A 19,483-nucleotide genomic window follows, 5' to 3' on the forward strand; every position below is an offset into this window, starting at 1 on the left:
GTGAAATGTCTACTTTTCAAGTATTGCAAGTTGCCCTGTTGTCATCTGTTCTCGTAAAGTATAACCAAACTTTTGAGCGTTTGAGCCGCCATGTTTCTTGCCAGGTAATTGATGCTCCGCAACGTGGTGACGTCATTCGGAGCGACTGGAATCGATAAGGGAATCGTTTGCAAAAATGGCAAACAATTCCAAGGAATTGAAACAGTGGGAACCGGTTCTCAACAAGAACCGGTGTTCGATACTCATCCCTAATGGTGACTTGCGCTATTTTCTTGAAGTTGGACTCTAGTGTTGTTCACCACATCCCCATTGAGTTCCCGATGAAGGATCTAAAGGTCCTGTTGACCTTGTATAGTTTGAGGCATTCCAGGATCTACATGCGGGGCATTGAGTCATAGGCCTTGCTGTACCTGGGTTGACAGCACTAGCTAGTGTTTCGCTCTAGTATTCCTACCAATTCCTTTCTGTGTCCTGCTCATTTTTTTAGCCATGTGCCTGTTCATCTTTGCTGCTATATGTGTAAAACATTTTCGACATGGTGAGCGAGACATATTGTGTTGGACATATAACATAGATTAGTAATAACTAAAGTTGTTTTTGTTGTTGTTGTTTCTGTCCAAAAATGGTTTGAACGGGGTTAAACATTTCAAGCAGAGTAATATAATTTTTATTTAAAAATTCTCCCTTATCTTTTATTACACCCATAATAGTATGTGCTAAATCAGAAGTGTGTTCTGCATATACAAATTAAATCTTTCACAATGTAAAATGAAGACCAGAGAAAGAAGTGTATGTTCCTGGTTTTTTAATCATAAAATGGAAAAAAAAAACAACAAGAATCTAATAAGAGCCACATCAGTCATGAAGGAACTGTACAATGTAGGCAGAAGGGGGTAGCTAGACAGAAACATGGTGTTAGCTAGACTTCTCATTTCATCAGTTGCAAAGTAACATTTGACATAACTACATTTATTAAAAAAAAGAAAAAAAAAGACTGAAAAAGTTGTCACTGTACAAAATGTAAACAGCATCGTTGATGGGTCCAAAAGACATATTCTGTTTCTCAATGTGATATGGAAACCTTTTAATTCTCAATATTGTTAGTGTTTTCATTTTGCTTCCAGGGTGTCAGGTTTATATAGTGGATTGTTTTTTATGCTTAGAAATATTTACTCATACATGCTTAGAGTTGCATAATCAATGTCATGTTGGTAGAGGGTTGATCCTTAGTAGTCTGTGGAGACTCTGTGTGCCTCCCAGAGCACTCTGGCATGCACACACAACTTAAGGTCAGGAGAGAGGTTATATCTGCTCTTACTGATATATGGTATAGCAAACACACGTATATCTGCTTTACTCTAAGTTCCTTTTGTTTAGATGAACTGCTGGACTTCCAAACCAGCAGGTTTAGGGAAGTCGTTTATGGGGTCACACTCTGACCCCACACACACACACACACACACACACACACACACACACACACACACACACACACACACACACAGACTAGGTATTCTTTGTCCACATGTATACCTATATGAAACGTCATATGTTAGTGAACCTATGCATATTCATGTGACCACAATAAAAGGAGTGCTACAGGGAACCTGGCTGAGAGGCTGACGGAGGTCAAGTGGGTGGAACGAGGCAGGCCTCCCTCATGCATGAATAACACAAAGAACTTTGCCTACTCGCGTCTTGCTTTTGCTGTGTAGTTGAATTGTCTTGAACGTTCCAGCGAATGGGTTTAAGCTACAAACCTATCACAGGGTAATGCAGAAAAGGAGAAAAGCCTCCAGTCACATTCCAACGCAAAAGATACACGCAGCAAAGGGGACCACCATCAGCACCAGTGATAGTTAAAGGGCAGTCTGCCACCCAGTACTGTTAATAATGCAATCTAATGATTCTATGATTTTAAGTCATACAGTATGTATCATCATGCATCATTCATGAAAACCGTCTTCATTTACCATGTATCCTTGCTATGCTACCTTTTACAGCAATGCAGAGTATTTGGCCACCCCACATCATCAGACATTTAGGGCCTTTTCCTAACAATTTTTAGAAAACATAATATTTCATGTCCAACATATTTGATATTAGATCTGATTTTATTCAATATTAAACTGAGGATGAAAACATCACTATATTTTTATAAACATTTAAAATAATAGTACATTTGAATCCAAGGGTACTTTTTGTAGGTTTTGGTATTCAAAACAATTGACCAGCTGACTGGACTTTTTAAGGTACAAGCTAAAAATGCAAAAACAAACAAACACCCGGTTTGTAGAGTACGCTTGGGGAGTGTGATCGTGTGTACAGCGTCTCTTTATGTCTGTCTCCACGTTGGTTGAGTGTGGAGTGAGTGCATATGAGAGCATGAGGGGGGGAATGGATGTTTGTGTCTGTGTGTCAGGTTGGGTATCAGACACCACCTCTCTGGGGACACCTCAGGCCCTCCAAGGTTTGGAGGCCTATCTCCACCTACCACCACTTCCCCTGCCGGTGGCGGACTCCCTCAGGTGTCGGTGCGTTGGTGGTTCTTTGTGTCTGGGGGTGGGCGTCCAGGTACACACCGGCTCACTCCTTGGCGGCCGCTTATCGGGGCATGGGACCTGGGGCTCGCTCGGGCCACTTCGGAGGTGGGGTGCCCCCGGCCTCTCGGCCTGGGGCTCGGTCACTCAGGCACAGCTGGCTGCCGGCGGAGCTCACGGGCGCGTCACTGCAACTCCCCCTGGCTTCTGCTCCGCGGCAGCTGAGTGAGCCCTCATCTGGGACTCTCCTCAGCTCTTGCTGGGACAGTGGCGCGGCTGCCCCTCTGTTGGTCTTCTATGGTCTCTTGTGTTCTGGGGGCCTCTGGATGTCTGGAGTTTTGATCTCCTCCATACCTGCTTCACACCCTGGAGGACGGGGCTGTGGCCCCCCCACACTCCCTAGCAGATCGTTACATGGAGAAACCTTTGGAATACAAGCACGCTGATCCACACAGGTATGCACACGGGTGTTCACTGCTCGTAGACTTAAATTATACCTTTCTTGGCTACTACTTCGAAGCACATCTGTCCTGCGTGCTGCACAACAACATTGAATATTTAGTATTTACTGCTGTTTACACTTAGCTAGATTAATGCGATGGTGTTGTTTTTAGTATGTTGCTTTGTTTTTTTTTGTTTTTTTGCTTGTTTTCTATTCTTCTCTCAACAGGTGATCCAGGAGATTTTTATTTTTTTTCTCCCCCCTTTCTCACTGTCCCTCTCCCCTTCTGTTTTTCCTTTCCTTCCTCTTTCTTTCTCCCTTTCCTATCTCTCACTCATGTCTGTCCCATCTGTAACATCTGAAAATAAAATATAATAAATAATAAAAACAAAGATCGACCAAATGGACCAATACGGCAATGCCACGAAGATCCATTTGGCAAAGTAAATCCATTGGGTATCCTTGTTGGTCTTCAGACAACAATTCTGATGGCTAAAGAACCAAATGGGACAGGCAAAAAAACAAAAAAAACAAAAACAAACAAAAACAAACAAACAACAACCTATTCTCAAATTCAGAACTGTTCTACACACAGAAAGGATATATAATTTATCCTTACTGTGCAGAACCTAGACCTCTCTTGGTTGAAACTGTTTTCTTGTTGTTGTTGTTGTTAGCTGTCTCCTAATTTTTGTTGGCCCCCAAATTCTCTACACCGATGCATATATAGGACATCACATATAATGGGTTTCAACTAAAAAACAAAAGTGCAAACACATATTACAAGGGATCAGTGAAAACAAGTTAAAACATTTAACTGGCAGGTTAAACTTTTCTCTGAATTCTAATGTATGCATAGCACATTAGCAAATTTAGTGTGAGGTGTTAGTGTCAGATTCTCTGCATGCTTGTGTCTTTACAGTTCAGCTAATGTACATGGCACATCTCCATTGAATGCTTTGAGTTAGGTAAAGTGGCCTTTAAGAAAATTGTTTAAAATTGAATTGGCGCACAAAGCTATTCTCTGGGTAACACAGAATCTACAAACAGGTTTTAGTTTTTACTAATATATAGACTCACACTAGGCATTGTTGTTCAGTATTATTGATTTGAAGAGGTTATTAAATTAACAGTTATTTTGTTTTGTTTGGTGTTACATAATTTGTTAGTATTTGTTATTACCTTATGTGCTTACGTCCTGGACTGATCAGCCAGTAGTTATATCCCCTGTGTTTGTTGTGTGTTAGGGCAGTTATAATGGGGTAAATCAAACCTATAGATGGGCAAAGTGAGACTTTGTGAAACACTGAAACACTCAAAGCATTTGTGCCAGAGTTGTATTGAGGCTTTGAAACAATCTGAAACCCGTCTCCATGATGACATCTGCTGGCCAACCTTCACTACACCAGTACACTACACTGGCACAGACGAGCTCTGCACAATTCCAAACAAAGCTACTCATCATACCAGACTGTTAATAATTATGATCAACACATATTTTGGAGGCCAGAAAAATATTGGGACCGTTAAAGATGGGTGGCAGCCTGTGACTATAGTGATCGGTGTACTTCAGCAAAATTTTTCCTCTGTTAATAGTCATATTGCTTTCAGCAACTTAATTTACAAAGTAAATCATTCTTAGAAAAGACCACTGTGTTTACTGGAATAACCACAGAGGTTTCCAGCTGTCTGGAGCTCAGTCTGTCTCGTTTTTTCCTCAAAGCCTTCAAACTTTGGACGTCTTTGGTTGATTTTGAAGCTTTCCAGGTGTTAGTGTCAGCTTTGTGCTAGAAGCCCCCAGTCTCTGTCTTGATGCTAGTAATCATTCAAAAGAGGTCTTTACATATTATGTATATATCTATATAATATTGGATTGATTACACTATAGATTCCAGTGTTTAATTGAAGTAATTACAAATGACTCAGATTCTTGAAACATTGGAATCCTGGTGCTTTGTAATGCCTAGAAGGAGCAGGTTTGGCACCGGTTGAAATTGGGGTGAAGTGCACCAAAACCTTGTTTAGTTGTGGTCATGCGACCCAGGTGTTTTGAACCATGCTTCGGAGCAGTGTTTCAAAACATCTGCACTTCACAAGCTTGACACAGTGTCGAAACACCATTTCCTCTCCGGTTTATGGGATATCTGCTTTAAGGCACACATTTGTAAAACTACCTTCTCCTACACCAACTACAGGGGCCTGGCTAGGTACAGGTTTTTCAAGGGTGCGGTGCTGGGTCTCCAAAACTACAAACAGGCTAAATTTAGTATCGCTATTACAAAAGGAGGAGGAACCATTAAAGAAGCCATGCTACACATATATATTCGGTGCAAAGGAGGTAGAACTATACAGCAGTGAACCAACAACAAGCCGCATTCAGAGGGTTAGTGGTTAGGGTTTTAGAGTGATGTTATTTTAATTTATATAGTACCAAATTACAACAGCAGTCTCCTCAAGGATTTATGAGATTGGTAGTCTTTAGATTCCCAAGCATAATTCTGTCATGGAAATCCCTGCATGGTTCAGGAACACTTCCAGAAATCACTGTCTGAACACAGTTTGTTGTGCCATCTACATATGCAGATTAAAGCTCTATTATGCAAAAAAGAAGCCATATGTGAACATGATCACTTTTCTCTGGGTCAAAGCTCAGAGAAGACAGTCTCAGTCCATTCTTTGTCTCAGGATGGACAAAATAGAAAAACGTTCTCTGAACACACAACAGAAATTTGAAATTGTTTTTGGAAAACATGAATACCTTATCCTCAGGACTAACGATAAGAGGCGTCACCCAGCTTGTTATCAGCACCCAGTTAAAAGCCTGCATTTCTGATGGTACAGGGTTTCATTTGTGCCTATGTAATTGGCAACCTATGTATCTGGGAAGGCACCATCAATGCTGAAATGTATATAGAGGTTTTAGAGCAACACAACATAGACAGACAAGAATGAGGCAGCATTCCTCTCGCAGAAGTCCAGCTACAACAGAAAAGGTAGTGGTGCACAGTGGTAAACGTGAAACTGTGCAAACTTTTTGAGACTTGGTTACAAGTCTCAATAAAATTAAAAAGGCCTTGGTTTTTTTATGGTAAATTTTCTCAGTGTTAACATCTGATATGTTTTCTTTGTTGCATTGTGAATAAAACGGAATTTGAAATTTGAAAATTCTTTTTTCATTTACATTTTATACAGCATCCCAACATTTTTGAAATTGAATTTGGATTTCAAAAGTTGGAAAAAGAAAGTAAATTGACTCAGGCGTACAGGTCCCACTCTCACTTTGCACTTATGTGGCGTCTGAGTTGTCTTCAGCAGGTTCAGGAAGCTCATGTTGTCTGTACATAAAGGTGAGGAGAAACAGAGCCACATCATATGAGCACCAATAGGCTGTATGTGAAGTCACAGCTGACCAATAGCGGCTTTCTACTAATCCCTCCCGCAGCTCGAAGTCAATGCGTCTCTCCAATTCCACTGCAACAGAAGAAATGCCATATTAGGATCTAAGATCATGTGAGCCAGGCTGGTGCTGAATACTCATACTGAAGAAGTTCATTTGACTTTTTTTCACTATGCAACATGTGGTTTCCATTTCAGTTTACTGGAGCAATAAAATTTCTACTTTTGGCCTAAACTCTTACTATTAACCAAACATTGAATATTTTGTAGGTATGCATTAGTAAACTACAGTAGATCATAAAACATATTTATAAATACTGAATGTAATACATTTGTAACCACCAACCTTTCTTTCTCATCAAAAAATTTAATAGAATAGCCCTTTATTGTCATTGTACATGTACAACAAAATTGTGGGTGCACAAAACCAGCTGTGCAGGAATAATCGTTGCCCTGTACCTGTGACATGTGCAATGACAATAAAGTTGAATTCTATTCTATTCTATTCTATTCTATTCTATAAAATATAAATAGCAGACAGCGGGAATACATAACAAAGAGGAGAAATATATACAATCAAGAGGAATATATAAAAAGCAATAGAGTGCTTGGAAGTACTGCAAAGAAAAAATACTTCTGAAGACAGTCCGTGTGTGTGTGTGTGGCCTGACTGATGGGGGTTACTCAGACTATGGCTCAGATTAGTGAGGTGGGTGGGGTGTGGGGGAGCCAAGGAGAAGGATCTGTTTGTGAATCTTGAGGTGTGGGACCTGACTGACTTTAGGTGCCAACCAGAGGGCGGCAGGTCGAACAGGTAGTGGGCGTCGTGCAAGGGGTCACCTGTGATGGCCCTAGTTTTCTTGAGACAGGAGGAGCTGGCGATGGCCTCCAGGGGTGGCAGAGGGCAGCCAATGATTTTTTGGGCAGTGTTAATTAACCTCTGTGCAGCCTTTTTTTTTTCTCAGTTGTGGCCCCTGCATACCAGACACCCATGCAGAGCACAATCTCCACTAAGGAGTGGTAGAAGGCCAGCAGCAGCTTCTGGTCCAGGTTACTCTAGCTGCTGCTTGGCCTTGTTTACCAGGGCGATGGTGTTGTGGGTCCAGGTGAGATTGGCGGAGATGTGAGTGCCCAGAAACCTGAAGGTGGAGACAGATTACACCTATATTTCATTTATGATGCAAGGGAATTGGACCTCCCCTCTGCGAATCGCTACCTTATCATGTTGGAGGGATTTGTGTGTCCCAGGGATCCCCGGGGCTATGTTGTCTGTTTTTTTTTCCCTCTCTGGTAGGGTTTCCCATGGCACATTGTCTGGGGAGGGTGCCCGAGGGCAACCTTCTGGTGGCTGGGCCTTAGTCCATGGGGCCTGGCTGGGCACAGCCAGAAAAAGGGACATGGACCCATCCTCCTGCAGGCCTACCACCCGCACAAGGCACCGTAGGGGTCGGGTGCATTGTGAGCCGGGCGGTGGCGAGGAGCGTAGGACCTGGGTGTGTCTGCTTTGGGGTATCTGCTTTTCGCGGATGATGTGGTTCTGTTGGCTTCATCGGGTGATGGCCTCCAGCTCGCTTTGGAATGGTTTGGAGTGTGAAGCGGTGGGAATGAGAATCAACACCTCCAAATCTGAGGCCATGGTCCTCAGCCAGAAAAGGGTGGAGTGCCCACTTCGGGTCAACGATGAGTTCTTGCCCCAAGTGGAAGAGTTTAAGTATCTTGGGGTGTTGTTCACGAGTGACGGGAGGAGGAGCAAGAGATTGACAGACTGATTTGTGCTGCGGCTGCAGTGATGCGGACACTGTACCGGTCGCCTATGGTCACGAGCTGTGGGTCATGACTGAAAGAACGAGACCGTGGATACAAGTGGCGGAAATGGGCTTCCTCCGAAGGGTGGCTGGCCTCTCCCTTAGAGATACGGTGAGAAGTTCGGCCATCCAAGAGGAGCTCAGTGTAGAGTCGCTGCTCCTTCACATCGAAAGGAGCTAGTTGAGGTGGTTCGGGCATCTGAAAAGGATGGGAGCCTCCTGGGTGAGGTAGTCCGGGCATGTGAAGGCCCCAGGGCAGACCCAGGACACGCTGGAGAGATTATATCTCTCAGCTGGCCTTGGAACGCTTTGGTGTCTCCCCGGACACCTGGTCGAGGAGGAAGTGGCTGGGGAGAGGGAGGTCTGGGCTTCTCTGCTTGGGCTGCCACCCCTGCAACCTGGCCCCGGATAATAGGAAGGAAGGAAGGATGGATGGGTGGGAGGGAATTGGACCTGTCTGTGCCTCCTGAAGTCCATGATGAGTTCTTTTGAGGTTCAGGTTATTTTCTGAGTGCCAGTGGGACAAACTCTTTACCTCCACCCTGCATGCTGTCTCATGTTCATCAAAGATGAGCTCAATCACAGTGCTATTGACATACTTGATGATGACATTGGTTGTGTGGGTTGGTGTATAGTCATAGGTGTAGAGGACATACAGTAGGGGGCTGAGAATGCAACCCTCTGGGGACCCGATGCTGAGTGAGAGTAGAGTGGAGAGGTGGGGGTCAAGTCGGACTGATTGAGGCCGGTTGGTTAGGAAATCTTTGATGCAGGAGCAGGAGGCAGGGGGGATGTGGAGGTGGTCCAGTTTGGTGGGAAAGGATGTCTAGGATTATGGCGTTGAATGCTGAGTCCACAAAGAGCTTCCTCTCGCAGCTCTTCCTAGTGATGGTAATGGAATACTCTGTAGGCCGATTTGCTCTGTAAGCAAACTGGTGGGGGTCAAGAGAGGGAGGTAGGCAGTCTTTGATGTGCTGAGACACTATCTGCTCAAAACACTTCATTGCAGTGCAGTGGCAGACCCTGTATTTATTTAAGAGGGCCCAAATACAGACGCTCAAGGCAGGAATCAGGTTTAACAAAAAACAAGCTGTTTATTGACGGCCAAAACACATGCGAAACAAAGGCAAAAGAACATGGAGATAAACTAAACTAAAAATCTAAACTGGGGAAAAACTAACCAAGGTCTAGTCTAAGGAGCTTGGAAAAGCGTCAGGATTTTTTAAAGTTTTCTTGAAGACATCTCATCCAAGAAGCTTCTTCAGTTCTAAGAGCAATTGGTGGAGATTCCCAGATTTAAGCCTTGTGGAGTGTCCACAAGAGGGTCATGGACCCCTTATTGTTCCTCTACCTAATCACATGAGCCAAGGTGTGAAAACGGGTGTGGGTGAACAAATTGTAAGACCTTGCCTCACCCTATCATGTGATTTACTGAAGTCAAATGACCCAGGATGTGAGTGGGCTTTAAAGTGTCTGGGAAGGATCTCAAAACTGGATTACAGAGGGTTGACAGTTGGTGTCCTAAGCCCCGCCCTCTGTTCAATAATGGTCATCCAAAGTGGACATAGATGGCTTCTTTCACTCCTCTTTCAAATCATCTGTCTTATCTGTCCTAAATGTGAACACTGGAGTGACCTGTGTCCTTTAGATGCAGATGGATAGCCGAGTCTTGTACCCTGGTGATGGCTCTTCTATGTTGTGCCATGTGTTTATCCAGTCTCTCCAATGTAGAGGTCCTAGCATTCCTCACTGCACTGTATAGCATATACCACGTTGTTAAGTTTATGTTTAAGAGTTTTGTCTTTGGAATGAACCAGTTTGTATCTGAGTGTGTGGCTGGGAGTACACTGGGATGTCGTGCTTGGAGAAGACTGAGTTTTTCTGATAAACCGGCTACATAGGGGATGACAATGTTGTTGACTTTGTCTTTCTGATCCTCCCTAGTTGGTGTCTGATCTTCTTTTCTGTGCGTCTTTGCTGACTTGATGAAAGTCCAATTAGGATAACCACATGTTTTAAGAGCTTCCTTTACACGTGTGTGTTCCCTCGGTCCCGATTACTCCAAGTTTGTGTTCCAGAGGGTGGTGGGAGTCAAAGAGGAGGTATTGGTCCATGTGTGTGGGTTTCCAGTAAACTTCAGTGTTGAGGTTTCCATTCTCTTCAATGTGCACGGCACAGTTCAGGAATGGCAACCTGTTATCATTTGTGTCTTCCCTGGTGAACTTTATGTTTTATCCACAGAGTTAATGTCTGCGGTGAAGGATCCAAGAAGTATAATCCTTCACAGCTCACATCACTGGAGGTTTCCTCCGGTTATGAGGTTTTTCTGCCCACTGTTGCTTGCTCGTAGGCGGGTCATGTGATTGTTGAGGTTTCTTTCTGATACTGGAGGATCTTTACAATATAAAACACCTTGAAGCAACTGTTGTTATGAAATGGCACTATATACATAGAACTGAACTGAACTGACTTAACAGAACAAACATGATTTTGACTCACAAAAAAGTTTCTGAAAAATGATTACAGGGAGATAAAAGAAATGGTAAATGGGCTGGTTCTTATATAGTACTCTTTTACTCAAGCACTTTATACATGTCTCATTCACTTATTTACTACTCTCTACTTGTAGAGATTATAGCTAAGTACTTTCTAATTATCATTCACACAGATTCTGTGTGACACACACATTCTGATGAATGCATCAGGGGCAACTCAGAGTTCTTGCCCAAGGATGCTTTAGCATTCAGACTCAGCCTGGGATTGAACTACCAGCCTTCTGATTAGTGGATGATCTGCTCTAGCCCCTGAAGAGCAGCTACGTTGGTTTAAGATCTCAATAACCACAGCAAATCATAGATGCTTTACTTTACAGCACTTACATGAGGTGATGTCCAAGACAGCTGAGGTGGACTGGGACATGGCAGGCTCCACCTCCCTTCTTTCCTCCATTATTTGTTTGTCTTTGTCTTCTTTCTCTGCCATTGCTACTTCTTCCTCTCCTGTTCCCACATTTTTTACATCAGAGGTCCCACTCTCAGAATCTGATGGCTCCTCCTCCACTCCACCCACCTGGCCGCTGGAACGGGAAAAGCGGGAAAATAGGATTCCTCCAATTCCCTTTCCGAGACTTGCAGCACCTTAGGGGTAATTAGATTTATGCATTAGATCATCTTATTTTGTATTCCTAATCTAAAGTTCTTCATTAACAATATTTACTGTGTTCAAAAAAGTCGTGTGTCTTCTGCCCTTTTCTTCTTTCAACTGCTCCCTTTTGGGGTTTTCCGGATACCCACAACCAAGGTATTGGGCAGTAATGGAAAAAGCTGGATTGATGCACCAACCGTATTAATTCTCAAGGGAGCCTCAGGGAGTCACTCGAAGGGGGCAAAAGGGCAACAGGTTCATGACCCTTGTCTGTGGACCACAACTGTGGCAGCAAAATGTCACCTTGAAATGTTTGTTTTTATCGTTCTAGTGCTCTACAAATTTCATGACCTAAAAACGCTTGGCTTGTCTCATCTTAAATTTTTGGGAGCTTAGTGGAGTGAAGTTCTAATAGTGTTAGAAGCAGTACCTCTATATCTGCTGTGTAATATCAAATGTCTTTTATCCAGTTAAAGTTACTCTCCAGAGCTAATTGCTTCTATTGATTTGTTTAGAAAATGTTTACTGCCCAGTGCTGGGGCTGCTACAATATCAGCAGCTCAAGCATCATCTGTTTCTCTCAGCTTACATCAGCTGATTTTACTTGGCGTTCATATCCATTTCAGATATTATTATTTCACTAAACTGATTTTTAAACATAAGAAGTTGAAAAAATCACATATATATAATGTTCTCCTATCATCTATGACTCTATTGCCGAAATCCTCACCCATAATGCTGGCCTTGCCCAGGTTGGTGATTGACTCTCCATAGTGCCGCCGGGGCTGGGGGGGAGACGTGCAAGGGCTAGGGATGCTCTCTGAATCTGAGACAGACACAATCTCCTTCAGGGGATTGAGCAGCGTGGGCCGGATCAGATCATACAGTGCCGGGTTGGTAGTGTTGTACCTGCACATCACATCAACCTCTGCTCAATGAAACATTTCGCCCTTACTTAAATGACATGATAGTTATTACTACACACAAAACCAAAAAGTTTATTTTATTCTAGCCTTTACAGCTGGAAAACATCTTTTATATACAAGACACTTGACATTTCTTACCAGTGGATCTGAACAGGTGCAATGTTACTGTAGTGCTTTAAGATTAGAGGCTCCAGTCTGTACGCCTAAAACAAACAAATATTTAAACTCATTAGGTATTTTAAAGACACAATTTAATCATGACTGTAAGCTTGTCTTTAAATTTTTTAAATTTATATTAGTGTAATACTACCGTAACCTTTTGTAACATTATCTTTGTCAGTATTCATTGAACAAGATATGAATAGCTTGATCATTAAAATAGGTACTTATTATCTCAGCAGGTTAATAAGATACATAACTGTGGCGCTTCAGCCACAACAGCTCCCACTTTGGACCCATGATACACACATCCTCTCTACTTTTAATATTTGGCTTCAAACGTTGCTTTTTGCTAAAGCATATTTGAATTTGAATTTATTTATTTAAAAGGGACAGTGCAGTTTTACGGAGCCCCGCAGGGGACATGGGAGAAAAAAAAATTAAGATGGACTTTTGCGAGATCTAACTCGGGATCTCGCAAAAGTTTTGCAAGATCTCGTAAAACAAACTTGAGATCTTGCAAAACCTTTGCGGTTTTGCAAGATCTCGCAAAAATTGAATTCCAACAATTACTTAGTTGTAATTAGAGCTGGGCGATATGAGATTTTTTCATATCACGATATGTTTTTTTCATTTCAGGCGATAACGATATCTATCACGATATAAGCCAAATAACTATATTTGTAAGATTTAAATGTGCCGTTGCTCACAAGTAAAATGTGAAATAATCAGCAGCTTGTTTTTATTTAAATATTTATTTCCCATAATAAGTTCAACAGGGTAGATGTACTTAAGGAACATGAGACTTTTTCAGATAAATAAAGGCAAATATTGCAAACTACACAAAAGGCAGCCGCTAAAGCGTCTAAGTTTCAAAATAGAACAAACGAAACAGACTAGGGCTGAACGATATATCGCATTTGCGATAATATCGCGACATGATCAAGTGCAATTTTCTAACCGCAAAGGCTGCGATTATACTGCGATTATATTATACAATTCATGGGCTGCATCCTCCTGAGGCCGCATTTGTAGACCGATTACGTCACAGCGACGCGCCGAAGGCTGTCCAAATTACTACCATATCCCAGAATTCATAGCGCGGCCCAGCCAAACTCCAGTTTCCAGCAATGGCGGCCGCTACTAAGTTTTAAAATTACTCATACTAATCTTTCTGGGTCACGAAATAAACTTTTAACATATTTTCAGGCGAGAAAGTAGTTGTGTAAACATCAAATATCTGCTCGGTTTATCAAGATATCCCATATTTGCAAAAGTGCTTCGACGTTTTCAGAGGCGTCTGCTACCCACCAGCTCGACAGCTAGCCGGGAGCTCGAGGGTTACTGATGCGGCCGAGAACGGCACAACTCCCGGCACATCATTTTCAGATCACCGCGGAGTTTCGCTGCTCGGGTTAAACGTAATATATAAGTCACTTAGACAACCTAAAAATGTTATTGTTGGGCTTTTTTCAGTGTTTTGTTTGTTCGTGAGTAAATCGGTTTGGCTGAGATTAAAGTTATTAGATTAGATAAAATAAAACTTTATTAATCCCCCGGGTGGGTTCCTCCTTGGTTTTCACACAGCTGACTAAACGTCAAACAGAAAACTGATTAAACAGAAGTATGAGACAGTCGAGAATTTACACCAGTGTCTGGTTATATTTTAGATAGCAAGAAGCAGACGGCCGAGTTTATTAAACTCCACCGAGACAGCGGTGACGCTAATCAGAACTAGACCGTCCAATTTCACGCCTTTAAACTTTAAAGGCGTGTTTGTGTGTGTGTTTATACAATTGCTATTATGTTTGCACTTTATGTGTAATGTTACTGACTGCAGAGATCAGTAAGATGTGTGTATTTTTTATTTATTAGTTTTATTTATTTAATATTATTTTTTAATTGAATGACTGTCTAGTAGTTCACAGATGTCGAAAAACTGAGTGTGGTAAAGCCACTGATTTTTTTTATGTATATTTCTGCAATCTGCACATTGTACTGACTTTCATTTTAATGTTTACACCAGGGTTCCTTGTCAGCACTTTATGCTCAGATGTTTGTAGGCTAAAAATAAACTATTGTGTATGTTCAAATATACTGTTGTGATTGAAGAAGTTAAATAAAAATGTCAGTCATCAATTCATGCATCACCTCATGTCATCATAACAGAGGTCTGTCTTCCAGGAAAGAACAGTTTAAAATTAATGTAATATAGTATTGGCCATACTATATGATGTATTGCTTGTCTTTGTTTAATAATACAGAAGACAAATACCTTAAAAAATAATTGCATATCGCATCGCAATCGCAATATTGGGGCAAAAAATCGCAATTAGATTATTTTCCATAATCGTTCAGCCCTAAAACAGACTACTAAATTGTCAATTCCACTTAGAAACAAAATATTAATTCTAAAAATAAATCTTAGTTTGTTTTACAGAAGAACAGACAAAACTGACTAACTTTTGTCAGTATCAAATAAACTGAGAACTACAAGGAAATTCTCAATCTCTCCTTGTTGTATAGCTGAGCTTTTCAAACAGTTTTAACAGTTACTTTAGTCTGACAAAAGCCGAATGACGAATTAGCGCTTCCAGTCAGAGACTGAGGCTACGTCCACACGTACACGGGTATTTTTGAAAACTGAGATTTTCCGTTTTCGTTTTAAAAAATAATCCCGTCCACACATAAAGGCAGAAATGAAGGAAAACGCTGCTATGAACATGCCAAAGCAGCAGGTGGCGCTCGATTCCTAACCGTGCAGAAATGTTGGCCAATCAGAAGTCTAGAAGCCTTGGTGGGAAAAAGTAAACAAAGCTGGGGCATAGAAGCAGAACCGAGTCGTATGTGTGGACGGACAGTAACTGTGTGTATATGTAAGCATTTAAACACTGCAGGGAGTAGAATTAACAGTAACAGTATTGTAGAAATTCATTTCACCGAAACAATAACGTGGCGCACAGTGTGACGCATGCACCAGTTCATTGTATTTCCAGACTTGCTTTCGGCACAATTTACAGTGCACGCTACTCTGTTTTTTGTCAGACTTGAAATAGCCGAAATACCTTCACACTACGGAACTTCTATGGCTCTTCCGTTCGACAATCTCTCCGGCGTTGGAACCATTATCTGTTTTCTCTTCGGTCACGCTCGGTTGATTTTTCTAGTCGGCACACTCATTTCCTCCATTACCCGCTGGCTGCTTCCCAAACAAACACACGTGCGGCTTGGCACTTGTGCTGTACGTAACAAGTCACGCGACGTGACGCTGCGGCTGTGATTGGTTCGGCTCTGCGCTACTTAGTTTGGATTGGCTGACCTTTTTTTTATTTTATTATTATTTTTATTTTATTTTTTAAGAGGACAAGAGCGGCGAGGTCTATCGCGATAGCTTAATTTCTCTATCGAGTAAAAGTTATATCGCGATACATATCGTTATCGTTCTATCGCCCAGCTCTAGTTGTAATATTACTCTTTCTGGGTCACAAAATAAACTTTTAAGATATTTTCAGGCGTGAATGTAGTTGTGTAAACGTCAGATATCTGCTCGGTTTACAAGACATCACGTATTTGCAAAAGTGCTCCATCTCGAAGCTAACGGGAGGTTGAGACCTACTACAGGCGGGAGGAACACCGCTTTCCCGGCACATCGTGCCTCGACCTCACGGTCGGCTTCGAGCTGGCGGCCTCCGAAGAATGCGGCTAAAACTTTTGCGAGATCTCGCAAAAGTTTTGTGAGATCCTGAGTTAGTTTTGCGAGATCTCGCAAAAGTCCGTCTTAATTTTTTTTTCTCCCATGTCCCCTGCGGGGCTCCGTACAGTTTAACATAGTCCAAGTAAAAAACATGAAACTGATGTAACGCACATAAGTTTCATGTTATGTGCGTTACAATAATTTTCAACAATTGTCCCTTGTTGGGATTATTTATATTTATAAACAGCAAGTGCTGACTTATATGTTTAACTGCTTAACATTAAAGACAGAATATATATATATATTAGGGGTGCAACGATACTCGTATCGATATTGAACCGTTCAATACAGTGCTTTCGGTTCCGTACGCATATGTATTGAACAATACAAAATGTTTAATTTATTTTATCAACTTTTCTTCTGACGATGCTGTCTGTGTTGAGCGCTCAGTGGATCTGCGTTCAACTACTCCGCCTAGGCTGCACTGTCGAGTGCAGATCCACTGAGCGCAGCGCAAGCTAGCGAGACAGAACCGAACCGTGAATTTTGTATATTGTTGCACCCCTAATATATATATCATTTGCCTGACATGGTCCACGTCAGCTGTTGAGGAACCAGGGCACCTTGGTGAGAAAAGAAATGGGTGTGACTTAATTTCTAATCTGTGGAATTCTTCCTGTCTTCAACTTGCCCCTCCCTGAGCCTTGTTCTGCTGCCGTTTTCTTTCTATGTTAAAAGGGCGTTTTTTCTGCCCACTGTCACCGAAGTGTTTGATCATAGGGGGTCATCTGATTGTTGAGGTTTCTCTGTATTGTTGTTGGGTCTTTACTTACAATATAAAGTGCTTTTAGGCGACTGTTGTTATTGTCGCTGTATAAATAAAACTGAACTGAAACGAGTGACTCACCACAGGGTCTGTAGGGTGGAATATGTTAAAGAGGCGATTGCAGATAGATTTTGGAAGGATGTGGTCCTGCATGCCATTGTTTCCAGGACGGATTCCTCGCAATGCTAAGAATACAGCCAGAGGAGACCCCATGCAGAAGAAATTCTCTACCTGCAATACAGAGAACAGGGTATCATTAGAGATATTAGAGATATAGTCATTGCTCCTCACAGGCATTTACACTACAAGTGAAGCTCCCTCAGATTGTGATTCTGTGAGCATTTGACATGCTAGGAATGTTTGTACTTTAAATATGAAGGCCGATTTATACAACAATGTTTTTAGGCTGAAATACAGGGAGACTATAGCTGCAATCAGATCTATGACAAAAGATGAATAGAATGGCATAATAGCAACCCATCATTTTTGATATGCGGTTCACATTTTGTCACACTTTAATATTTCAGATCATCAAACAATGTTAGTATTAGACAAAGTTCATTTCAGTAAATATTAATTTTTTAAATGATGATTTCATTCGGCACCAGGAAGCAAAGTTGCAGTCCTACACAACTCTTTGTGGCTTCTCTCCTCTTGTTATCCCTTCAAAACCCCATCCCCTTAGAGACTGTGTCAGCTCCCAAACAAAAAAAACCCTAAAAATCAGGAAAAAAATTACTTAGAATCACAAAGAGTACCTGAACGCTACATCCACAGATTATCTTGTTAATAATTTTACATCCTCACTACGTATGACACTGGTTACTGTAGCTCCTGCGAAAAATAGAGCCTCAAATCAGAAGGACTTGACTCCCTTGAATAATTCTCAAACGCGTAGCTAAAGCAGATAACTTTTAAGCTGTCACAAATTTAGAAGACAATCGTTTAGCCTGGAGAAAGTTTGCTGCTTTATAAGAAAGCCCTCTGTAAAGCTAGAACATCTTACTATTCATCACTGATTGAAGAAAATAAGAACAACCCCAGGTTTCTCTTCAGCACTGTAGCCAGGCCGGAAATGGGCTTCCATAAGTTACATTGAAGTTGTCGTTCCATAAAATGTTGTTATTCACAGTTAATTTGTGATTTATTGAGGGGGATTACTTTTTCACACAGTGCCAGGTAGCTTTGGATTGGTTTTTCCCTTAATAAATGAAATCATCATATAAAACTGCATTTTGCATTTACTTGATTTATCTTTGTCTTGTATACAAATGTGACACAATTCAGTGTGACAGCCAGTTTGCCATACATAAGAGTATTTTTCTACCAACTAAAGACATCTGAGTGTAAATTTGCAACACAAAATGACTGTCACAGATGATCCATAGTCCTTTTTGGACATGTCTGAAAATCATCACTTCATGAGCACCGAGCTGGGGCCTGCCGACCACCCTTCTGCCTACGTCCAGCAGCTGAAAGATGCGGCTATGTGGTAGCTGCAAACAGGGAAGGCGGCTGGACAACAACAGCTACAGGAGCTGGTCATCACGGAGCAGTTTGTGAGGGATTGAGATGAGTAAATGAGATGTCACAGGCCAGTGAGCTCGAAGGTAGGTGGTTCTTAGCAGGTCGTCACTTTGGCTAAGAACCACCTTGCTGTGCATATAGGGGAACACACTGAAGCAAACCAGGCTACCCATCTAATACCATGGACTGGACCTAAAGTCACTGTCCCTGCTTTACTGCCATGAGTCCAGTTGCTTGCTGGAACTGCACCCAGCTTGCCTTGGGCAGGAGTGCTGCAAGCATGGAGTGACCCTGTCACTTCTAAAAATAAGTGCCCTCATAGGTGGTGGTGGTACAGGTCACTTCCAACACCTTTTCCCAGTCAGGGGGGCACCAAACAGTGTTGTGATCAAAATGCAAAGGGGATATACATTGTGACATGATAGATTCAGACTACATTCAGTCCCTGACTCAAAGGGATCTGGTTCACACATTTTAAGTGTGTAAATGGGGATATTTACTGATATGCAGTAGCATCAATGTAAAATAGGTACAACGGTAAAATGCCAGTAGCCCGATCCCATTGGCCACATATTTGGGTGCATGTGCACACTTAACCACATAAATCCAGCTCACATTCCAAAAGCACCTTTGTGCTCTTTACCACTTATGGAGGTCATGTTTGAACAAACTGGCATGGATTTCACTGGGTCGTTTCATCAAGCCATTTGTGATAAGTTCAGGTGGACTGTGCAATTCGATATTACAAAGCAAAGCACCATAATATTTCTGCAAGAAATGCCAGATGAATGACAGAGCTGAGATGAGTCCCTTCTAACTACCTTTTTTAATCAGCCCAGAAGGCATGTGTTGCCAAGTTGCATCTTCCAGGTTACAATAATTTCATACAACATCATGTTAAGACTTCCCAATGGTGACGGTTTGGTCAAGACTTTATAGATTGCCAGAACACAAAAAGTAGTTCTGAAAGAATTTAAACTAAATCTGGAAATGAAGGTAGTAGGAGTAATAGTGCCTGGTGTAG

The 19,483-nt window shown here is 41.9% G+C and overlaps 1 protein-coding gene across 2 annotated transcripts in view; it reads right to left on the bottom strand.

The window, feature by feature from the left end:
- Window positions 1–805: 805 nt before the first annotated feature.
- Window positions 806–19,483, bottom strand: part of ddhd1b (DDHD domain containing 1b) — a 34,766-nt gene continuing 16,088 nt past the window's right edge. Inside the window, exons 9-14 of one of the 2 annotated variants that reach the window (XR_014271169.1) lie at window positions 17,014–17,163; window positions 12,392–12,456; window positions 12,058–12,236; window positions 11,063–11,320; window positions 3,515–6,453; window positions 806–2,259 (exon numbers count right to left, since the gene is read on the bottom strand). Coding sequence is in view for 1 of the 2 variants with exons in the window: in XM_082504745.1 (XP_082360871.1) it covers window positions 6,269–6,453; window positions 11,063–11,320; window positions 12,058–12,236; window positions 12,392–12,456; window positions 17,014–17,163 (837 nt within the window). In the remaining variant the exon portion in view is untranslated. Of the gene's footprint in view, window positions 6,454–11,062; window positions 11,321–12,057; window positions 12,237–12,391; window positions 12,457–17,013; window positions 17,164–19,483 lie in introns of both variants that reach the window. The other variant, XM_082504745.1, reaches the window with a different exon arrangement.

The sequence above is a fragment of the Aulonocara stuartgranti genome (genome assembly GCF_965226115.1).
Source record: "Aulonocara stuartgranti genome assembly, chromosome: 15".
Taxonomy (NCBI): Eukaryota; Metazoa; Chordata; class Actinopteri; order Cichliformes; family Cichlidae; genus Aulonocara; species Aulonocara stuartgranti.